Source organism: Passer domesticus, chromosome 5 (genome assembly GCF_036417665.1).
Source record: "Passer domesticus isolate bPasDom1 chromosome 5, bPasDom1.hap1, whole genome shotgun sequence".
Taxonomy (NCBI): Eukaryota; Metazoa; Chordata; class Aves; order Passeriformes; family Passeridae; genus Passer; species Passer domesticus.
In genome coordinates this window covers 44,681,490-44,706,547 of record NC_087478.1, presented here as the reverse complement: position 1 = coordinate 44,706,547, position 25,058 = coordinate 44,681,490, and the positions used below count along the sequence as shown (strand labels likewise).

At 34.9% G+C, this 25,058-nt stretch overlaps 1 protein-coding gene across 8 annotated transcripts in view; it reads left to right on the top strand.

Annotated features, from left to right (window-relative positions):
* The window catches only part of ANKS1B (ankyrin repeat and sterile alpha motif domain containing 1B), a 407,204-nt gene that overhangs the window by 150,684 nt on the left and 231,462 nt on the right, over positions 1-25,058 (top strand). For all 8 annotated transcript variants that reach the window (XM_064419825.1, XM_064419814.1, XM_064419816.1 and 5 more), the window contains exon 12: positions 695-875. In XM_064419825.1, coding sequence (XP_064275895.1) covers positions 695-875 — 181 coding nt within the window. The remainder of the gene's footprint in view (positions 1-694; positions 876-25,058) is intronic.

Sequence of the window (25,058 nt, the reverse complement as noted above, 5' to 3'; positions counted from 1 at the left end):
ATTTCTACACCTGATGATGTAGATCCACCCAAAAGAAATTTGTTTCTCATGCTTTAAAACTGCTCTGCAATCCAAAGCACAACCATTAAATGGGGTTTGCTCAGGGGTTTCCTTTGCAAGTAAATATTTGAAATAAAGTAGTACCAAGTTGTTTAACTGTTCCATGAAAACTCATGCAGAAAGTTTGATTTTCATGTATGTTTTCCAAGCTGACAGTTTTCCCTTAAGCTTCCAGACATTTCAGTCTTTGAATATTTGAGGCATATTCATAAATGGAATAAACAGCAGAGGGTGGCTTTCGAGTGATGGGCACTTGGTATTATTTAGTAAACTTCATTATACAGACATCAGCGGTCTAATTGTTTTACAAGATGTACCCAGAAATGCAGCTGGTGGAGAGCTCCCCTTATCAAAAGATGATTGAAATTTTTATATGCAAGGCTGTAAAGGCCTATTTTGTGTTGAATTAAATTGATTAGAATGAAGACATGCATTTTTTCTAATAAAGATTAATCCAGATTTTAGAAGGAAATTATCTGCACACCAGAGCTCATCATATGAAATGATTTTTACTACTATAACCTTTGAGCAGAATAAAAGCAGTAAAAGCAGAGAAAGGTTTATTAAATGTCAAGTGATTAAAACTATATACAAAGTCTGCATTTTTCATGACAAACTTCTGTTTTTCTTTTAGCCAAAGCAACGTACATCCATTGTATCTTCTCTGGAATTTCATCGAATGAATCACAGCCACAATTATTTTGAAATCAACCCATCCATTGGTTGTGCAAGTTTTATTTCTACCCCTGCAATCAGTCCAGCTAATTATTCCTTTGGATCTCTGGAATACAGTCTTGAAGAAAAAGAACTTACAGGTATAGAAAAAAAAGCTTACTTTGTCTGTCAACAAAGCTTTATAAAACATTAGGTCTTTGGGTTTAAGTTGGAATTGCTGTTGTCTTTGGTAGTAAAATACATTTATCGTAAATACACAAAATTATTCCTGATTTTTTTTTTCTTACTACTCTACAAAGAGTTCTGGTATTTCATGACCAGTATTATGAGACATACTTTTTTCCTGAATATTCTATTTTGAATAAAAAACCTTTAATTTCCAGACTTTCCTAGAATTTAGGTATTGTAGTTTTTTAAATGATGATGACTCATACATCATTGTGTGGTCAATATACTCCAATAAGAATTTTAAGTTGAAAAAATGTAATTAGAAATCATTATGTAATCACCAGTGAAGAATGATAAGTGTTGAGTGGAGTGATAGAATGGGGAAGGTTTTATCTGTAAACAGAGATTTACATAATGAAAATGCTTTCAAAAGGATTGAAGTATTTCCTCTTTCGCAGATCAAAGCTTCAAGAATGAGAAATTTTTAGTAAAACAAGCATTTACCTTTGTCCTTTCAAATTCTATATAAAAGTTGCTTTATTTAGGCTAAATTTGTGGCAGAAGGGTATAGTATTTGGGAAAGCTGATGTTATGAAACAAATGTCTTTGATAGCTAGTTTATGGGATCTGCAGATCAAGTTTAAAAGTGTATTGTATTTTAAATATAAATAGGAGTAGATTACTGTAAAATAAAAATAATAAAAATGTTGAAATTCAGTGCAAACTTATCAATTGGTTTTTGTAGCACTAGTCTTGAAATGAGATGAACCTTCTTCAATCCTACTTGGTAGAGTTTAAAAAAAATTCATAGCTAGATCAATAGGAAATTATATGTTTAGGGAATTCTTGTGAAATAAGAGTGAGAAATCCTATCTTCTTTGATGAAGAGAGAGTTAAAGTGATCAGAGATTACTCATATTGGTTTTTTTGGAGTATAATGTAAACAAAGATAATAGTGTCATCTTTGAAACGAAAAGAAAATGCTTATATCAAGGGTATAGCAAATAATTTCAAACTTAACTGGAAGCAATTTGAATGGTATCTTTTTCTTCCTAGGTCTGGGGTCATTTGATTCTTTAATGTTTTGGTTGTTTTCTGTTGTTACAGTTTTTTTTCTATGGTAAACTCTCAGCAATCACAATTTTATTCTGGGTAGTTGAATAATGCTAAATATTTCTTGATGTTTAAAAGCAAAGATAAGAAAACAAAAAGAACATTCACTGCCATTAGATAATTAACTTCTCCAGATTGCACAATTCTGTTAAAGTTCTTCATAGTATTTGGATTCGCTTGACTCTTATCGTCTTTGGTTAAACCTGCAATGGCCTACACTCAGTAACTTCTAATTATTGCATTTAATTTTATCTGAGATTGGGACTATAAGGTCATGCTTCTTAGAATTTTATGCTTCTAATTTGTGGAAGATTTGATTTATGGATTGAGTGAAAGCTGAATTTCCTTTTATCTCTGCCCAGAAAGTGAAGAAAAAATAACAGGCAAAATGACTGAAGTTCAGGGCATCTTCGACAAGCTTTCAATAGTGCATTTTACCATCAGTAATCCTTTATTTACCATTAGTAAATTAAATAATTACAGTTAAATTAAAATTCCACCCTCAATTTTCAGCTGGTGTCCTAGAATTATTTAAGTATTATACAGCATCCCATATTAGACATACTATTACCCTGAGTGAAAAAAACCACATTTTATTTTGATAATTTAGTTCATTTTGACTCCTTACTGATAGATGATGCATGGTAACTCTGCAAAAGACAAGGAGTACTAGTGTGGAAAGAGAATAACAAAATCTGGAAGGAACAGACCAAAATTGTCTCTCTTGGAAAAGTCTTTAAGGCTTGTTTCCTATCTAAAATAATGGTCAGCAAGGAGCAGCAGAAACAGTGTTCTGTGTTCTGCTACAGCTGTTCTCTGCTTTAGCTAGCTGTTGTTTCACTGAAAGGTCCCTTGTTTCTTTTCAAGATCTACAGTGACAACAAATACAAGTCATCATATGACCTAAATATAACCTTCTGAAAATACATGGAAAGTCTGCATCTTAAAGTAATGGTTAGTTTAATTGAAGATTTGTGTGCATTTGAGTGAAACAATTTAAATGCTTTTTACAGGATTTCTAAATCAGAAACTTCCATCTAAATAAGGAATAAGTATTTCCCTACTCAATTACAGTGCTTTTTATGTTTTCTTCACAATATTTGCAAAGATTCATTATAATTCAGATAAAAGTGAGAAATGAATACAACAAAATAATTATTCTAAAATATTCATAATTTTACCTTTACCTCAGGTAGTCTAGACTACCTTTGGTAGTCTGCTACCAAAGAATAATCAACCTGTTTTTGATGGTTCCTTTTTATGTTTGGGGATCACAGTTGTGCTCTTGGTGTTTGCTAATTCCCTACATCACAAAATTTGAAACAGGGGTCCCGATTTTTAAGGGTATTTTTATAAAATAGAAAAACACTTAACTATTTCACAGATATATTTAATATCTGAGACATATTATCTGAATGACAGCATATGTCAACATTTCTGAGCAATAATCTGGAGAATGGGTCAAATGCAATGGTAAATATGTGCATCAGCTTTGGCGTCAGATAGCCTTGTAGAGTAAACAGACAAGGTATGTTTTATGCATGGATGGCAGCAGAAATCTTAAAATCAGGTTGCCTGATGTAAAAATAAAGGTTCTGTCCTTTGTTTTGAACTTTAACTGGTGGAAGAACCTGCAACAAGTTGGCAGCATTTCTCTCACGCCAGTGTGTGTAGGGCAGACTGCGTGAATGCAGCGTTGGCGTGACCTCTTTTCAGGGCTTTGTCTGGTGCTAGATCATTGACATAAGAGAAGCATTCTTGAATTCCAGGTGAATGGTCATGCTTTCATAGCATTGCATTTCACCTCAGATTGGAAGCCAGTGCATCCCAGTAATATCAGCTACTACACATAGTAGTATAATAAGTTACTGTACTAAAAGTGAGACCACTTAATTACACAGGGAGTAATTTCTGTAGGCAACTCTGTCCCAGCAAGTGCATGTGATTTTCTTCATCATCTGAATGCATGCTTAGTAGGTGTTCTGTAAGATAACACACATGAAAAATTAAATACCTGATAATCAGGAGATTGTTGTTTGTGAGATGTTCCTCGTGTTACTTTGACCGTGAACTAAGACCACAGATGTGCAAGATAATTCACTCCAGGAGAGGGCAGCCTGGGCTTTCAGGGAAATGCCTGCCTAAGAGATCTCTCTGCCTTGTTTTCCATATCCCTCAAATTCTCTTGAAACTGTGAATCTTAAAGATTGAAGGTAAGAAAATTGTGGCCTTTTGGTAACATTGGCTTGGCACAATCAACACTTGCAGCTGAAACTGTCTGGATGATTTTCTTTTCTGTTTTTACTTGATCAGTCCAAATAATGGATCTTTCTCTAACCCATATAATTTCATTATGTCTTCTTATCCCAAGTATAATTGGGCCATGAAATTAAAAGGACAGTTCTACAGAGGTTCTTGTTCTGTTTCAGCTCACAAAATAGGTTTGTACTCAGATTCATGCATGCAGCAAAAATACCAGCAAATGTCTGAAGGTAATCACATTACAATCTTTATTTCCAGCCCATGAAAATCTGTACATTTTCAATAAGTTCAGTATGCCATTCATTGTAAACGAGGATACAGTTTTTCTCTCATCTTGTTGTGGTAGTGAGAAGTATTTATTGAGTTTATCTCTTAGTTAGAAAGGCTGTTTCCACTGGTCCTTAAAGTAGCTGTTACTGCTTTTATATGCCATGTTCTCTGACTGTGAGAGACATTTAGTACATCTAAGAAGGCTACATTTTTCCTTAAAACAGGCTGGAATGAAAAATTAAAGAATTTTAGCTTTAATGTGTGAACTATAATTTTTTTTTCTTTTACTTTTGAAAAAATTATATTTGAGTTACACCTTTGATTCCTTCTATAAGTGTCTTAAGATTTTTCTTTACAGTACATATCTCATGAAATTTTTCTGTCTCATAAGCCCTATTTCAGAAGCAAAAGCAGCCCTAAAAGCTCAAAACTTGTAATTTTGTCTTCTTCTTTTGAGAGAATCAAGAAATACAGCCCATTAGAATTAGAAACTTTTTTCAGAGATGAGGCCTAAAATTCTTGGCTATGTTGCATTCCTTTATACAGTCAGAATTTACTCTGGTGCAGGAATGTTTCTTTATGTGACAATACAAAGCTGCTCTTTGAAGTAGGTCACGTATTTGTCAACATTACTTTCTCATTCAAGTATCTCATGTATTAAGAGCTGATATGAAAATATCAAACTCTGATGTCTATGTAGACTCTTCAAGCCTTGTTTCTTCAATCGTAAAAGGTTTTGGAATGACTAGAAGTGAAATACAAAATGAAAGGAATACAAATAAGAAGAAAGTAACTTTTATTGCCAGAGCATTTTTTTGGGTGTGCTGTATGCAAGTTCATGGTGCACTGTCTTTGTTAACAAAACCTCACTAATTAGCAAAAGAACATGTGGTTTTCAAGTGACAGAAAAAGGGGAAAATATTGCCTTGTAATGAAATCAGAATAATCAACAAATTTTGGTAGATAAAGCATTGCAATCTCCTTTGTCCAGACACCTGTACATCCAGTGAGGTAATATCTAAAAACACTGGTACTGCCAGTCTGTACTTGTCATTGACTGAAAACTCTTTTCCAGACGAAATGGCTTTGAAGGTCAAATTCAGGCCTTCTTTTCTCTGGCTTTTAATTTTCTTCATCATCTTCTTGATTACAATGCAACAAATTCTGCCAGGGCATTCTTCAAAACAGGTTAATTTGAACCTTTTCATCTGTGAAGATTATCTGTTTTTCCCTGTAATTTATTGCTATGTTCAACTGAATGCAATTAGTAAGACATAGTAGAGCTATTCCAGGAACTGCTACTGGGGATCATGCTCTGTACTGTCTCATACAGTTTATTTTTTGTTCTAATTAACTTGTCCAGCAGATGTAGCATGTTGAGGGCTCCTTATGTTGCCCTTCTTTTTGCTACTTCTAATTTCAGCCTTTGCAAAGTTATCCAAGGCAAGACACAGTTTGTCACACAGGGACAGAGAAATGTAAGGTTGATTAATGTTATAAACTTCTCTTTGTTAGCTATTATTGTCTTTGCACAGTCCAATTTCAAAGAAATGTGTTTTGTGCAGCTCATTGTAATTATATCTCAGTGTTACAAATATGTCAACACATCCAAAAATCTAGTGGCAGAAAGGTCTTCTGAGGTAGTACCTGGAAAGCTGTGGATGAAACCAATTCCTGTTCCAGCCAAAAGCAGTATACCTTTTTCCAAGAAATTGGTTTGTGCTAGTGCCTTCATGAAACATTAGCTACAATATGCCCCTGAATCTCATGCCACTTGAACTTAAAGGTAATCTCCTTGGAATTAACTATATTATTCCAACTTAAAGTTCATGACAGCCCTTCAGTAATGCCTCTGCAGTGTTGTCATTCAGTTTTTTCTTAGGCTTAAAGGAATTATCCAGGCTAAACCCACTTAGTTGTTCATGTGAACCTGCTCTCCAAACATACTGTTTCATATGTCACTCACTATGTGGACATTCTGATTGCTAAAAAATGGTAAAGTAATATGAAAATAAAACAATTTGGAACAAGCATATTGAGGGAATAAAACTGCAGATGGGTCTTGAATCTCTGTTGTCAGATACAGCACTGGATGTGTTAATCAAACAAGGAATGACATGAACAGCTTATCTCTTTTCAAATCAAATTCTGAACCATCTGACCACATGTGGAAAGGCATGTGTTGAGCCATGTGCCTGCCTATCTTTTATTCAAATGGCTATTCTTCACAGGATTTGCTCTTTTCACTCACATTATTTGCTTACTTGGAATAAAGCCAGTTAGCTATTGTTGACAATACAATAAGGGGAAAAAGTCTGTTGTAATACTTAAGGTATTTTTACTAATTTTGAAAGCCTGTATTCTTAAGTCTCAGTCTGGCAAGGAGGAAGGTAGGAAACAGAACAAAGCTGTGATGATGCTGGAGATGAAAATTTTAGAGGCTGTCCTAAAAGTGGGGAAAATTTCCGTCAGTATCCTTAGGAGCACTGTGCATTAGACTGCTGTCAGGTCCAGGAGTTGGCTGATTCTCTGAATCCTTTTTTGCCTCTCAAGTAGGCATAATGTAAAGCTTACTGCAATGTATGTGTGTTTGTACACATGTCTATCTGCAACTATTAAAATCTTTTACACTTCATTTAGTCGTATGCATTCCCTTCCTTGAGAGGTGTCATCAGAGATAAATAAGTGCTTCATCACACCATAAAATGATTCCCTGAAGGAGCAACAGATACTACTATATTAAGTCAATAAGGACTGTCTAAGACCTTCTTCTGAGGAACCTTCTTTTGAGGTTATGAGTGCAGTTGTTAGAAGCAATATAATTAAAAATGTTATTTATCTGCATTTAATGTAGCTTTTTCCAGTTGTAATAACTATCCTGACATGTAAAGTCAAAAGAAAAAATATTTTCTGTAATGTGTCATTTACACTTCTTAGCCATCTCTAGAAGCAGAGTAACTATAGATGATACTCATATTTGTCTGATTGTCTTAGCTCTTTCCTTTACTGTTTTGGTTTGTTGTTTTTGTTTGGTTGTTTTTTTACGTTTAGCCAGAAGCAAAATAACTCCTTAACTTGTAGTAGTACCATTTGCAGAGACAGATTGTTTTAGTCTTTAGGCTGTCACCATGGCTTGTATTGTTCCCTTTTCATTGGATGTTTTGTAAATAAGATTGACCAAGCTGTGGACGGATGCTCTTGAAAACTTCATCAGTCAGAATAATTGCCATTGTGAGATGAAGGCAATAAGCAAAGAGCACTAGAATGTCTCAGTCTTCAATTCCTTACAATATTGTTTGTGGTAGTTTTCTTTTATCCTGTGAATGCACTTAAACTGATTGTAACATTATTTAGAGTATTCTGTCTTACATTTCAATCTTTCTTTTCCTGTGTCATGTCTTCTTATTCATATTTAATTACTTTTCTGCTTCTTCTCCTTTGTGTCTTTTAGAAAGCTTTCTACTCACCAGCTGTATTTCCAAGCCATATGTGAGATGATTAGAAGTGAAGGAAATAGCAAAACTCTGTTTTTTTAAGAAATTTTAGTCCTCTGGGTATAATTAGTGATGTCCAGTTTTAGGAAAAAACAAAAAGCTCTGTGTATAACATACCAGTCAGTTACAAAAAAAAAATGTTTTCTCCTAAGGTCATTCTGAAATTAAAGACAATTCTTGTTTCTCTTTCTTGCATGCAACTCACTAGATTTCTTTATTTGTTACTGTTCCTTGCTGTCCCATTGTAATGTTTCCTATCATTTGATGTAACAATCCTTTCTCTTTATGTCCTTCCAAGCTGTGTAAAACAATGGGGGTGGGAAAACAAGCCTTCTTTACCTTTGGTGGATATCCAAAAACTAGGGTAGAGTCAGTCTTCCTCATAGTTAATTAATTATGTATTTTATAAACAGCTCTAGCTGAACAATGTAAACATGACAAATATTAGAGTACATTGCTGATGATAGGGTTCTTGTGGAAAATTAAACTTTGATGCCTTTTAGTGAAAGATGAAAACTGAACACCAGTCTCTCTCATTCTGGAATAGCCACTGTCATTTTTCCTGAAATTGATATGATACTATGAGCTCCAGAATTTTGAGTCCAGACTTGAAAACCCTTTTTTCACCAGGATTTGGTCAATAAATCTGAGATAATTCCATGAATGGTTTTAGAATGACTGAGTAGATCTTACTGTAAAATAAGATTAAATATTTGCATCTGGTTCTTGCTATATTGAATAACTTCTATATGGTGGCTAGTTTGATTTGTAATTAGAAATTTTAAAAGTAATGGCAGGTTTAAAAAATATTTAAATACTCCTTGTTTTCAGGACCATTTCTACCTTTTGGTAGAAATGATTGATTGTACAAATTCAGTTTATAATAAAATTGATACTCTCAAAATTTCTTTGAAAATCCACAGAAACACAGAAAAACTATGTTTCACCTAATTTAGCACTTGATCATAGAAGTTAGGTATATGACTTTTCAGTTCGTATTTATAATTGTAACGTAGCTCTAACGGTAAAGTTGAATAAATAAAAAGGATTTTTTTTTACATTTCTAATTTTTACATAGTGAGATATTAATTCTTAGAGGTATGCAGAGGGTTCACTGGAGGCTTGAACTTACTCATTTGAAGAAGAAAAATGCGCATGGCCATGTCTGGGGAAGGTAGACAGTTGTACTCTGATAATATGTGAGAATCGTCAGATACCCAAACAAATAAGTTCACATAAGTGTAGCAAAAGCAGAAGGACAAAAAATAATGTGGTTGGTCTGAGTAGGAGTAAAGTTTTTTCTACCCTGTGCCCTATTTGACTGATTATGAATGCCTTTGGGAAATGTGTAATTGCAAAACAGTGGCATAATGACACCTCTCCAGAGTGTTACAGCCTTTGAGTATTTGCAGCCCAAGGTCCTCCTGAGCCCAAGCACCTCCTGGATGTTTCCTGTGTATTATGTAACTTACTGGATGTATGTTCTAGGAATGGATCCATTCTCCATGCAACCCCTATGCAGATTTTGTTTCTACAAGGAATTTTGCAAGGAGTTACACACTTAAGTATCTAGTCACCATGAGGGAGTTCCATCTTTTGTTTCAATGATCATTTCAAAACTCAGAAGGCTAAAAAGTGTTTATGTTCTAGAGTTTTCATTTGTGTCACTTGTACTCAGCAAATTGTGACACCATCTGATGCCAATTTTCTGCATTTCAACAGCACTGTTCATAAAACTAAGATTCTCAGTTCCTGAGACATAGAATAATTTCCTAATCACAGAATATTCTGAGCTGGAATATAATATCACAAAAATCATAAAGTCCAACTCTTAAGTGCATGGCACATACAGGGATCGAAGCCATGACCATTTTGTTATTAGCAGCATGCTCTGGCCAACTGAGCTAATCTCTTGGCTTTTTTTTTTCCTAGTTATGCATATTTTTCTTATACCAAAGACCTTTGTTAAATCATTTAGAAGGAAAGTCTTATTTTCACTTTTGTTGGCGTTTTGTAGATCTCATTAGCAACTATTTATTGTTTATGTATTTACAAGGGTGAATGTTTTGAATACTTACTCTGTAGTGGCATTATATTTGCTTTCTTAATATGTAAATTGTGCTGAAGTGCCCTCTTAAGAAAGAACTCTGGATCAAACTTGTACATCTCACAAGGAATAATATTGTCTCCTATGGATTTTATTTTTTAAGAAAATATTTAAGAATTGGTGTCTCCAGACATATCTCATAGAATAGCAAGATGTTTTATAATTCTTCCTCCCAGAATCCATTCTGTCAACAGTAGAGGCAACACACACCAAGGAGTTTGTGTCACACTTATGATAATCAATGTAATATTATCTGCAGTCTCTTTTTAAAGTATCATGTAGATTGTAGCTTTGATAATGGGATCTGTGTTTCTGGCACAAGTCAGGCTCTAAGTGTCTGTAGAGAGAGGTATGTCCTTGTGCAAAAGTTTGCAAGACATTTGCTTGTCAAAAAAGAAAAGTCTCCATGCAAAACCTCAATCTATATGTGAAAACACAAAGACACACAAAAAATAATTTCACCATACCATTTTAGTACAATATTAATTAAAAATCTAGTTTAGTTTAAATACATCTCTGGGGCCCATTATGCTTGTTTTTTTAAATTTAAATTTAAGTTTTTCTTCAAATACAATACTCCCCGAACAGCTTTTACTTTATCAAATATCAAGATATCAGATACTCATACACACACACACAGACACACGCATATATATGTAGGCATGCTTGAGAGCTGTAATATTACTTCTCTGTGGTGACCAGTGACAGGACCTGAGGGAATGGCCTCAATTTGGGTCAAGGGAGATTTAGGTTGGGTATTAGAAAAAGGTTCTTCTCCCAGAGGGTGTTTGGGCACTGAACAGGCTCCGCAGGGCAGTGGTCCCAGCACCAGCCTGACAGAGCTCTGGGAGCGTCTGGACAATGCCCTCAGACACAGGACGGGGCTCCTGAGGATGGTGCTGTGCAGGGCTACTAGTTGGATTTTGATGACCTTTGTGGGTCCCTTCCAACCCAGCATATTCAGTGACTCTGTGACGCTGCTATGCTTAGCTTACATGAATTTTAACCAGGAGAAAGGTAGGCATAGGTTTATTCAGTTTTAGTGAATTCCATCACTGGATTCCATGGAATACTGTAAGCAAATACTATAGTTGAATTCTATATTTAATAGAAAGAATTCAGTAACAAATTATTAGAAGTTAATTTACTTTTTTATTTCTAATTTGGTATTTCCCAGAGTAGGACCATAAGGTTGTCACTGGGGACTGTTGTTTCTGATAAATGGGTTGAATTTAGAAAACAAAAACCAACTTTTGCCTACACAGCAGTGTACTAAGAGGTAGTTTAATGTTGCTATTACTAACGCAAAAGTAAAAACCAGACATCCTTCAAAGAAATCCTGTGTATCATATAGATCCTTGTTGGATCTTACTATATTGGCTTTGAAAGTCTAGTGGCACCTTAAAAATGATGGAAGAGCAGATCATGTAAGTCATGTAAAAGTAAACAGAGGTATAGTGCTCACATCTGAGCCCACATTCCCACTTAATTTTACCCAGAAGGAAGGAACTTCAAGATTGCACTTCAAGATTGCTCCAGGATCTGAACAAACCCACCATAAATAGGAACTGTGGAGAGACTTCCCAGCCAAGCTAAAACACTAATGAAGGTGCACCTGTAAGCCTTCAGTACAAATGAGCGAGCTCCTATTAACCGTGAAAAAATTAGATGAATGAAAACAATGAGAAATGAGAGATTCTGAATGTTTCAAATATAGAAAAAGCTGTAATTGTCCCTTTTACCATCAGAAAGCCTAACTACAAGATACGGGTTTTGTATAACCAAGCTTATTGTTTTGCTCTTCTTTTCTGGGAACAATTCCAGGAGTTAGATGTTAAAACCATAAATATTCAATTATTTCAATCGCTTGCTGTCTATCCAAGCAATTAGAATAACCCTTACCTACTTGCTAGCTAGTTCATATCCCTCAGATAAAGTGAGATGATACTCAAAATTGCCCTCCCCTCCCTCCTCCTCTGGAAATGTATTCTATGTCATCTTCATAGGGAAGACAAATGAGACACTGAAAAAGAAAAAAAATAATTGAGTAACAACATAAAAGAAAAACAGTTCTGAAAATACAGGTTCAGGGAACAGGGAAGACTGTTTTTCCCTGTATTACCAGGCATTTTTCACAAAGCTAAAAACAGACATTGTTTCTCAGAGCAGCATGTACTGCATGAACTATTTTCCCCAATTTTTTTTGTGACTTAGGAGGTAGTTTTATACCATGACCAGAGAATGATAAATGTTCATCACCATTTTCTTTTTCATATTGTAAAATATGAAAATACCATACTCTAGTATAGGCAGAAAACCCCTCGAGGATGTAATGCCAGTGGAAGTGACAGCCCATATCTGCCTACATGGGGTGTCTAGATGTTGTTAGGGGAAGGTCTCCTTGGACAGTGTATCACTTAAGAGTTCCTGAGAGAATTTAGGCAGCTGCTCTTTGGTGGTTTAACAAGCAGCCAGCCCCCATCTGCTGTAGCTTCATGCTTTCACTCTATGGCAAGTGCTGAATTTATCTACAGTGCAATAGAGATGGAGCACTGTTGGTTATCATCCATGTAGGAATGCTAAGAGAAAACTCTTGATAAGGTACTGCAAGATGCCTGAGTGATGTGTTGCCTTTTATCATGTAACTACATGTTGAAAATGAGGGGGAAATGGAAACAACACTAATCTCAATTAAAGATAAGGTGAGCAGTACCAAAGTACTGACTCATTTAATTTTGTAGAAAAATTTTAGAACAGACCTATTTCAAATTCTAATCAAGTGTCATAATGTGTCTTAATGATTATTTCAGGAAATAATCACACATGGTAATTTTAGGATTTCAGAAAATTCTGAACTGATACATTCCTTCTCTCAAAAAAATTCTTCCACAGTAAAGCAGCAATTGAAATATCACCTATAGCAACAGTAGTCATGGGGAAACATTTTTTCTCAGTCAGTGAAAGCAAACCACTATCACAAAATGAGCTACACACAACATCGAAGCAAGAATATCTCATGATGGTGTTTACCTGGAATCTTGATGAAGTAAACACTCTTAATGCATACTTCAATATTTTAGATTTTTAAATTACACTGTTTGAGATTAATAATGTCATATATTTTGGTCTAAACTACTCTGCCTCTTATTACTCCAAGGATAATATTGAGTTGCCTTAAATAATTTACATCAGCTTTGTAAATAATCAGCACAATTACTTTAGAAAGTGTCATAAACTTGTCGCCTTTCTTCACCTTTTGGGATTTAAATGATCATAGATTATTATGTCTTGAATAAGTTCTAAACTTCTCATTGTAATTAGATGTCATATTGTGTTTTCCTTGTGAGAGCTTTATTTCTTTTTATGGGAGCTCTTTGCACTCTTCTCAGCACTTGGAAACCAAGCTTGGTTACTGGATATGAGCTCTCCTCCTGTTCCATTCTTCTGCATCACAACCAGTAAGGCCAATTGCACTTCCAAACCCAATATCATATCAGATATTGATACTGAGTTACAATAGTGTTGAACAAATAAAAAACCCACCCATCACTCTGCATAGTTAAATTGTGCCTCAGCACCATGGACAGCAGAATTAGCATCATATCTGTAAGCAAATTAAGATTAAAGAATTGTTTACTAAATACTGTCATTAAAGTAGTATTAGGAAAAAATACACAAAATAATAAAAATATGTTAACTGCATTTCACAGCTTTCAGTTGTCTTAGTTCTCAGTCTGATAAATCAAAGAGAATGACAGTGATGATACAAAACAAAAGACTTCTAAGCAAATAATTCGTCTTGTAAAAGAAATGTAATTCTTAGCAGCCCTCATGCCCCTCATCCCCTGGAATTTTGAGAACTAAAAATAAACTGAAGATATGGAAGTAGGTCCAGTTTTTCTCTTAAGTAAATGTCTATAATATGATTATGCTAAATCTGATGAGAAATTTAGCATAATATGATTATGCTAAATCTGGTGAGAAATTTTGTGTTCTGATTTAGAAATGTCAGAACCGTGAGAAAGAGAACAAGAAAAAATGAATAGATAGGTCAAAACTGGGAGAGAGAAGAGAAAGAGAACTAACAGTCAGCAGTTTGATTGCTAATTCTCATCTATATTTTAAAATCCGTCTTTCAAGTACCTGTGTTTTAATGGATATAGCAAACTGTTCTGTGTGCTATCACTCATTCATTCATAACCTGTAAAATAAATTAGACTGTTTATAAAGGAATTTTAATTACATGCTGTCATTACAGATGCTGTATTATTCTTTGAACTCACTGTTTAGATCAAGATGTGCAAATGTACTTTGCAAAATAAAATGTTCTGCAAGATACCTACACTTATAAGTATATATAACTATACCTATGTAGTTATCTGTAGAAGGTGTGATAGCATGTCTGATACTGACAATATATGCAATTTGTTAGGAAAATGTGTTTAAAATTATGATTATCAGTTAAAATTCTCTATGGGCCTGATCCAAAGCTTATTGGTAACAGTGGAAATTTTGTTACTTAGTATAGCAGATTTCAGATGGAATCAGACTCCAACACATTAAAAATTACTGGTGTTGAAGAGCTTTTTCTTTCTAAAAACACTGGAGGCAAATACATTAGTTCAAAACCAGTGGGATATCATTCTGGACTAAGTCTATAATTCTAAAGTAGAACATGTGCAGGACAGAACTTAACAGTGATTTAAAACAGATCTGAATTGGACTGGTGCACTTTACTGACAAGACTTGGGATTATTCTGTTCTCTAAAAAGGCATTTAAATCTGCATGCTTCCTGTTTTTCTAAGGCTAGCAATCAATTTGGGACATTTTAGCACAGTACATCACTTATTTCTGTTTCAGATTCTAAAAATTGCTTTGAAGTATATGCCAGAAGCAAAATTATTTCTGCCTGTAGATGAAATAACTCATTCTCTGTGGCTTCCTCAGATGTGAAGTAAATCTCTGCTCAGGAAAAATATCATTTTTTGTAATAGAATAATATGTAACTCCTGATTTTAAGTTGAACATTTTGCATTCTAAGTTGAACATTTAGCATTCAGACAACTTTATGGGCTAAATTGTGGCACAGACTCAAAAGTTTTTCTGATGAAGGCGCATCAAAGAAGTCTGTCTCAGCTGGGCACAACCTGCTCTGGGAAATAAAGAGGAGGGACTGTTGTCCACTGTTTGTTATGCCAATGATAAATTTAACTTGAATCCCATTGGATAATTTGTTATTACAAAAGCATGGAGATGTTAGAAAAAAATTGTTGTTTTTATTATTTTTTACTTAACAGTGCAAATTCATGCATGATATTTTGAACTGTTACCTCTTTTCTTCAGATGTGTAAGATGTAACATGGCAGAAAAAAAGAGGATTGGTTTATTTCTTCAGTCCTTACCATGGAGTGCAGGGAGAGTTTCTGTCTGGTGTTTTTGGACCGCTGTCTTGCTAGCTGGTGTAAGGTCTTGTGGCAGGCTTTCACACATCCACAGAAGATCAGGAGCAGTACACAGTCTGGCCCTGTGTTGATTCAGAGCAGTATATAAGTAGAAAGATATACCTAGTTCAGACCATCACAGCTATAGTCCCATTACTACTCTCTGCTTTTCACAACATCTTCTTACCAATTTTCTGCATAACTCTGAACCCTTAAATATTCTAAGATCATCACAATGAAGCTCTTGTGTCATCATTTTTGCTGCTGTGGCATTCAGTCAATAGTATCTGCTTAGTGTTAGTATGGTTTATAAGAAGGTTTCATATAAAGTGAATGCAGTACATGTTATCACTAAGGATAGGATCTGTGAATCATGCTAGAAATAGTTCTAGAACTTTCAGTGCCTAAATTGGATCTCTGAAGCTATTAATTTTGCCACCATTCTGTTCACAACCTTCCCAGATCTAGTGCAAATCCCACAATCCCTTCCTGTGCTGGGGTGGAGAGGACACATTTCCTTTTAAGGATCCATCATAGGAACTTCTGTAGGCATAAAACATTAATGAATTTGGTTGATGACATAAAATTGAGAATAAGCATGTTAAACATGTAGAAATTAATGTGACATTCTCACAATTCTCAGAAATCAAACAATTATTCTGTCTGCCTGAATTTCTGTGAGCAGTAAACATAATATAAAGCTTTGGAATACCCTGTATGGGGGCACATAATAGACTGGAAGATGTTTATACAAAATCTGGAAGGTTTTTGCATAATTTAATGGTATATGGTGTAGTGTTAAGGAAATAGAAGTCTATAGAGCATTCTCTTTTGATCCCATCTATTGGTCACTTTAATCCTCTTTCTGGACCCAGAGAGGCACAGTAAACAGGAAAACCCTCTTGAAAAGTGTGGTTGTCAATGGAAATGTACCTTTCCAATGAAGTGTTTACCAAAGCTGTTTGAAGTTCAAAGTCTGAATAAGCAAAACCGATGCAATTTTTCCCGATTACGGTTCAAGTGTGATTCTGCATATTTTTTATATAATTAGATAGCATATTGGAATTATAGAATTGTGATAAAGAAAGATTTGGTGAAAACTGTGCTGCCCTGGTATTTTGCGAAGAGTTACTGAAAATAAGTTAAGTGTGAAGCATTTCCCAGATGGTAAAAATTCACTCCAAGGAATTTAAATTGATACTCAAAATGTTGCTGTGTTCATGAAGCTCCTTTTGCATCTTTAAAAAGAAAATTGCAATGTACTCTAATCACTGACATTTGTACTGTAATTTATTATAGAGAAGATTAAATGAGCGCAAAAATTGCAGGTGGAAATTTAATCTCACCCTGCATTACAAACTTGCAGCATAATATTCTCATCTTTCAAGTTTTGACCTGTTTTTGCTGTATTATCATGAAACTGAGCTTTCTTCAGGGAAATATCAGTAAAAAACCATGCCCTTATGAAGCAGCTGTCAGTGTTAATTTAGTTACAGAGACATTTCTTTCAGTTTAAGCAAGATTTCTTATGATCTTTTGACGCAGTGCTGGTTTCTAAAAAATATTTTAAATCAAAGGATTCATCATTGTTTTTTGAAATATTTGAGTCAGTTCATAATATCAGTCTAATATAAACCTTTCTTCAAATTCCATAACATTGAAATATATCATTTTAAACTCTTTTGCTGTCTACACTACTTGACTTTTTTGTCCTAAATTTTGCATATAATTTTGTTATCCACTGTTTGATATGTGCTTAATGCAAACTGAGTTAAGCAAGGCAAGAAATGCTGATTTGATTAGAGAATAGAAACATTGATTTAATTTGGCATTAATGGCATAATAATCAGGATTAATTCATGCAATAAATGGCACATTCTTTGCCTAATATAACCTATATTGAAAAAATAAAATGAAGTACTCTCTTAATTAAAATATCTATAACCTTAATGCAGAGAATGAATCTTCTACATTAAGCAAATACTTCTGTATGCTTCTGTATGGTCATGTTTTCCAACACACAAATTCAACCTTTTATGAAAAAAAAAAAACAAGAACAAAAGGTCTTCAGTTATGGCTGGTGTTAATTCTCTCCTTGTTCCTGCATCATTCAGAAGCTGATCATGGTTTATCTGATATAGGCCACATTCTTGTCTATCTAAAATGCGAAGTAAGAAAGTGGATTGTTTAATTTCTGTGGCAGCAGAGCATGTGGTGCTGCTCATAAGTTTGCTGAATGGTTGCCATTGTGTTCTTCCGAGGCAGCTGCCTGTTAGGGATACCTGCAATGTGTTTCACATTGTTTGGATCAAAGCAGTTGTGGCACTGATTGTGCTTCTAGTTATTAATTTATTTCTGTGCAAGGAGAATTGTTATTATTTTGCAAAGAAAATTATTGCATACATTTCTGTGTATGCATAGTATAGCATTGTGTAGGCAAACAATATAAGCCTTTCAGTTTGTGATATTGAGAAATGAAGGTGCTGTTTAATGACAATTGCTCTGGTTTTGTTTTCTTTTGAGCCTGGCAGTAAAATACTAGAGTAAAACCTGAAAAACTGGGAGATTGACCCAGTTCAGTTTATGAAGCAGCCAAAGATGTGATTCTTCAAACAACTGTATTTTAAAATAAAAATAATACATAAGTATTGATTCAAATTTCTCTTAAAAGCTGAAGTATGGGTTCTGACTTCTTGAATATTTATATCAAATAAAGAGAACCTGCAAGGCTTATATCCAACAGTAGAGGAATATGCCTTGACTGTAAGCTAATTTGTGACACAGCAGTAGACCAATAATTGTTTTTTTCTTAAAAGAGACATAAGCTCATGTCTACACTAAGTGTAAAATATGAAATGCAGCCACTATTGTGACATATTATTGTTAGATTTCTTATTATTGGAAATCATACATAAAAATCAAGTATATATGTTTAACATGTAACTGAGAAACTGGGTTAAATGCCATCTCTTAGCATTTTACATTTAAACTGAGATATGCAAAGAAGAGCTATGAGCAGCTGTAGCATCTATTTCAATATTTTCTTCACTGCTATGATTTAGCTTTTTCTTCTGTGTTGGATGCTTTGAAAATTACTTACTCTAAGACATAGTTGCCTGGAATTAATCACTCTTGCCCTAACATCTTTATCGCTGGTTCTCTGTCTTTAGAGGGATCCCTTCCTCCTTTCTAAAATACAAGGAATGACCATGCATCTTCTATTTTTCTAATGTAATTCAGTATGCTAAATACTGAGTTCTCGGTTGTGTAACTATGTCAACTCTTTAGTTGCTTGTACTGTCCTTCTGGCTTCACATATCCTGACTATATTTCATTTTGTGTCAAATGATATTAGTTTGCCTTTTTCTCAAATGAAATTCAGAGTATCTATGAAGACTGAGCTCTATAAAATACAGCTATAGAATGACTGCTAAAATTAGAGTTGGCTTTATGGTAAATATTTATTCTAAAATACTGGGAGGGAGGTAATATTAATGGTGTAGGTAATATTCTTTATTCCATTACTAATTAATATTTTAAAAATTCAAGCATAGATTACTAGATTTTTATATTTTTTTTGGTGGGAAATCATCTGAACCATGTCAGCAGTATGAAAGCTGGTACCAGGACTGTGGTATAACTACCTTAATTTATTGCAATAGGACTAGTGTTTAGGTTGCAGTGATTTTATAAAGCCCGTGCTTTTGTTCAGTATATCAGATTGGTAATTCAACTCAGAAGAGTTTATCCATTATTTCTTACTGGCATAAAACTTCCTGTGACATTAATAAGGGAATGGCTTCCATAAACCTTGCCTAGATATCACAGAAATTAGCCACAAATATTTTAATGCTTTATTTGATATGAAGACATTGCTGAATATCAGTGACTATTTTTTTCTGAAAAGCAAGTTGAAAATTCAGCTTTCCTAGTGATCCTATGCATTTGATGATTCAATGCAGTTTGGAAATAATACAAGTTGTTAGTACCGGTTCTTTTACAATTTTGTTGATGTAAAATACGCATCAAATCTGGACTGTTTTTCTGGTCTTATGCAACATCACATTACTTTATAAACTGGATACCAATTCTGATTAAGTGGATTTCCATTCAGTGAGATTACTTTTTCCATGTTTTGTTTCCTCACAGTGGAGCTGGTTGCCTGAGCAACCGGTAGAACACCAAGACTGGGCTGCGGCTGGTGCTTCCTTCCTCACTTCTAACCCACATGCAGTTAGGGCTGCACAACTCCCAGTATCAGGATCTGTAGGGAAGGCGTTGTCCATCACACTTTACTAAGAGAAAGGTGAACAACCTCCCAGACTAGACAAAATCCGTGGTATTTTTTGTTGAGGGTTCTCTTAAGAAATATGAAGCTGGAGCTGGTGCATTTGGTGAAATCAGAGAACTAAGGGTGCATATCTGAGGACACGAGCCTCCATCTGTTCTTAGAGGGACGTTTGTCAGAGAAAAAAACTGAGGCAGTGACAAGTGCTGTGACCTGTTGAGAGACACACGTAAAACATGTAGCATAGAGATGTGCAGAAGATCCCAAACTCTTGTTGGAGCTTCATGTTCTCTGCACACACATCAAATGTTGCTGAAAATATAGGTAGCTCTGTGAAGCAGGGTTCCTGGGCAGGTTATTTTCAGAAGTCCTGTTGATGGTTTTCACTCTTGAGCTCTTGTTAGATAAAAAGATAAAACTCAACCGCCTATTCTCTTGGATTAAACAGAAAGAGAGTGGTAGGCCCAGTACTTCAAGAAAATTTATCAGTCTGATTTGTTCTACTGCAAATTGAAAATTTCAATACCTTTGTTTAATACACAGGAAAATTTAACCAATCAATTATGTTGAAATGTGTGAAAGATCAAAAATAACCGTGGTATGTTTCTTGAAAGTATTAGCTAGAATAAGTACTCTCAGAGCAGATGCTGTAATATCAAAAACAGTAATTATATTTTAGAAATATTTGAGGGGGTTTGAGTTCATACAATGAGAAAAGGTGAAAATCTTACGCTAACATTTCTTTTTCTAAGGCAGTAAGATACTATTTTAAGAACATGCTTATATGCAGTGAAAGGAAAAATGTAACATTTTATTCATTTTTTTATTCCTTTTAGTGGTGAAGAAAATAAAATGAGATTTTAGCATAAATTAATGTAGCATTACTTTCCTGCACATTTGGATAAGGCTCTCGGATGCTTTTAGCTCACTTGTTTAGTATAGAGTTCTGGTCCCTGAAGGGAGAGATGATGAATTTGAGGGTTTTTTCCTTCCTCATCTTCCTTCATCACAATGATCTGTAGTGTAACAGTTCCCAAATTTTACATTTTTATTTTACAGTCTCCTAAAAAATAAAACACAATGGCAGGGGCCCTCCAAAAGATTTTTTTCCCATAGCCAGGCAGGGTGTGAGCATTAAAAAGCCATGTCAAGTGTTCAACATGTCCCTGGTACTAAATAACAATGTAGAGAGTTAATTTTTTATTTGAAAACTGCCCTTTTGCTAACGTATGTGGTGATTTTGCTTTTTGCTTGTATAAAATGTCCCTTCTTTGTGGGGGTGGTGGGAGTGGTATGTCTTCTGTAACACTTACAGCAAAGCTGAAAATCCAGCCCTGTAGCTATTTTAGTATCAGGAGGAAACAGTCTGGAGAGAGACAGCAATCCATGTACCAGTTCCATACCCATGTGGCTTTGCTCACATGGATGTGAGCTGGAATTCACTGGTCAGTTTGAAAGAGTGAAGTTACCCATATGCACAATTAGATGTAAACTTGGTCTTTTTCTAGGAAAAAAAAAAAAAAAAAAAAAAAGAGAAGTCAAAATAATTACATGAATTCTGTAATAAGAGGTTTTTTCTTGAAAAAAAAAATCCACAATTTTTTAAAATACTATTAATTGACTTAAGAAATGTCCATTCTATTCAAGGAGTAATTGTCAAAGTATAGAATTGACAGCAAAATTACCGCTCATAGGTTTTTATGATATTATTAGCCTTCTAATAGTTCTGCATGCAGACTGGACGAATCTGTTTTATACTTGTGATTTTAATATGAATTCACTTCCTGCAGGGGAAAACACTGACTAATCATTTGCAGACCACATAAAAAAAAGGTCTGTACTCAAATGTAAATATCAAACAATATTGGATGTATGACTTTATTTAGTTTTCAGTATTTTTAAACTGAATGAGCTGCATTTAAACAATGTTAAAAAACATGCATTTTAGTTCTAAACAGTTCCATTACGTGATTTGCTTTCTAAGGACATTTGTGACTTCACAGCCATCGAATCAGTAAGTGTGCGAAAGACCTCCAAGATCATCAAGTGCAGTCTTTGACCAAGCACCAGTGCCACGTGCAGGCACTTACTGAGCACCTCTAGGGATGGTCACTCCACCAGCTTCCTGGGGAGCCTGTTCCAGTGCTTTCACCCTTCCAGTCAAAAATTCTTCCTGGTGTCTAATCTACCCTGGCACAGCTTGAGGCCATTTCCTCTTGTCCTGTCTCTGGGTTCCTAGGAGAAGAGGCCAGCCCCCACCTTTTACAAATTCCTTAAGCAAATGTTCCTGATAAGAAATTTAGTCCTTAAATGTGTGCTGAGGCAGTACCATATATTCATTCACTTCAGGAGGCTTTGCAAATACCAAAGATAATGTCAATTTTTCACCATTTCATGTTTTCCCAGAAGCAGAATTATCACAAAATTATTATTTTTTAGTCATTCATGCTATCTGTGGAAAATGCGACACTCTGGAAATGAATATTATACTGAAAAGTGGCAGATGCTCACACCATATGGATTAGTCAGGAACAGCTTCATGAATGTTAGGTATGGCAGAGGATCCTCTGGGTATTTTCACATAAAGAATTGCGTGGGCATAAAAGGCCCAAGGACATCTAAAGTATTCTTGATCTCTCCTGCCAACTTACTGCAGTGCAAGCTCTGGGGATTTTTTTTTGTGTGTGTGCTGTATGTCTTAAATGGTTTTGAGGAGCTGCCTGGGGACCTGTAGTTCATGGCATGTCTACAGATGGTCTCTGGACTCTTCAGACCAGTGTTCTCAGCACCACTGCCTGTTCATAGGAAGGACTAGATTCAGTGACCCCATCCTGGGTGTGTGCAGCCCTTAGTGATGATATTCCTTCACGAGAGTCTCAGTCTGTTCTTGGAACTGAAGTGAATGGATGGTAGTTCATACAAATGAAATTTTGTTACAACATTTTGGTATAACACAAGCATCTTCTCTGTGAAGTTTTGGCCACTACTGGAATAAGAAGAAATGGGTCTAGAGAACCCAGAAGAGAAAGACCTGGAAATAAAAAAATCAATCCTTTTCTAATAATATGTCTTTTTCGCCCCTCAAACCAATGGCAAATAGATGGTATTCAGTAAAGAGACAGCTTGGAACATAGCTGAATAATCTTTAACACTAATAATAGTAAAAAAAGTGGAAAAATATCTGGGTTTTAAACATGTATGTTTATTAATTATTTCTCATACCATCTTACAGATGTCAGTATTGTCTCCATTTCATGCTATTTCTGTGTTGTACAATGAACGTGCAATAACCCAGCAATTCAGGAAATAGAAACAATTAACCTGTAGACCTATGTGAGGACCTGTTAGTCCCGAGAGAGCGCATGAAACAGACAATTCTATTTACATAGAAGGCTGTATCTTGCACCTGGGCTTCTATTTTTGCATTGCATTATATTCAGAGTTAGATAAAACATTTTTCACAGCTGTGCAGGATTGCTTATCAGTGTCCTTATCTTGGTAGGGAAACGAGATAAGAAGTCTGAGAAAGCATAGGGATTGAGTCACTTTCTGGAAAGATGGAATGTGTAGGAGAGGAGGAGGGAGATGATTCAGTTTGGGGTCATGACTTGGAGCAATGAGGAAAGGCTGCATGGCACAGGGTTGACACCCTGTTTTGGAGGCTGGAGCTGTGTAGTGGGAAGATTAAGAATGGTGTTTAAAATGGAAGTTTCATAGCTGGATTGATAGAGTTTCAACTCTCATATTTTCTAAGGTTAATTCTCACAAATAGAGGCAGGTATAAAATTTCAAGGGATGTTACTTTTCATATGGAATTAAATTCTGTAGGTTACTCAGATGACCTTAAATCATATCAGGCTCTAGGCAATAAGCTCAATGACTGCCTAGTTATTTAGAAAGTTTCTTGAAAATGTCTCTTCTTAAAAAATATTGCCTTTTTTTAGAAAACTCTATGGTCAGTAGTCATCTTGTCATCTTTAGTGAGCCAGCCACAGCTTCTGAAATAAGGTTATATTTGCAGAGATTATTTGGAGGTTTTTGGGAGGATTTTCTTGCCAGCATTAAAGAATGTGAATGCAGTTTTTATTACCCCAAAAAATGGTAATGAATTGAAGTCTAAAAGCTAGATGGGCTGCTGTGGGAAAGATAATAAAAGGGCAAGGTACGTAATTGAACCTGGAATTCATGACAACATTGCAGACTCCTCATGCAGTTTTTCTCCTTACTTTTCTGTGTAGCATTACACAGTAAATAAATGTTTTAAGCAAACACCATTTTTCTAGCTGCTCTTCCAATACAGAATGACTTTCCAAGACCCTAGAGACCCTGTTTGTTTTAAACAGAACAAAATACTAAATTGTCTGACATACCAGTCCTCTCAGTGTGAATACTGGGTACCATCTGCCTCTGATTTAAATTCAATGTATCATACTGTGTGAAAAATCACATTTTGCAAAATAATATTTAATAATTTAAATCTTTAAAATATTTTAAATTCATTTTGTTGGAGTTAAACCATATCCATTTTCTTTTGATGTATGTGTGCCTAGGAGTAACACATCATTATTATAGCCAGAGTGCTTTATAAAACATTCTCCAATTTTTCAGTTTATTATATATATAATGACACTATGTATACTCTGTAGTTAAATTTGTTTCCACGTGCATTAAGCTCCTTTCATATTAAAAAAAAGATTCCTACAAACATTAGAGAAGTATAAAACCACAGTATAAGAGTTTTTAAAGGACTTCTGTAAAACTCAGGGTTTATGGTGAAGACTGACAAACATCTTAAAAGATGTTGATAATACTTAGCTTTCCTGTAGTGCTGTTATCCTTAGCAGGTTGTAAAGCCCTTTAGAAGGATTGATGTTATTGCAGCTGAGGAAATATAGGAAAACTAATATTAAAGTGATTTTCAAAATTCACCTGGTAAACAACTGAAAATGCTAGGAGTGGTTCCTGAGTTGCAATACAGTAGATTTTAGTTTGGACTACAGTGGTTTTTTTCTTCATTCTGTTCTGCTTTAATTAGAAAGTCTTCCATTAAGAAAAATAGTTGCTTTTACTGATTTGTAACATTGTTTTTAAAGATATCCATGCATGATAGGCAAATTGAGTCAAAGCCTAATTCCTTTAGTCTTTCCTGGCAGCCCTGGTATTTTACTTAAATTGTTGA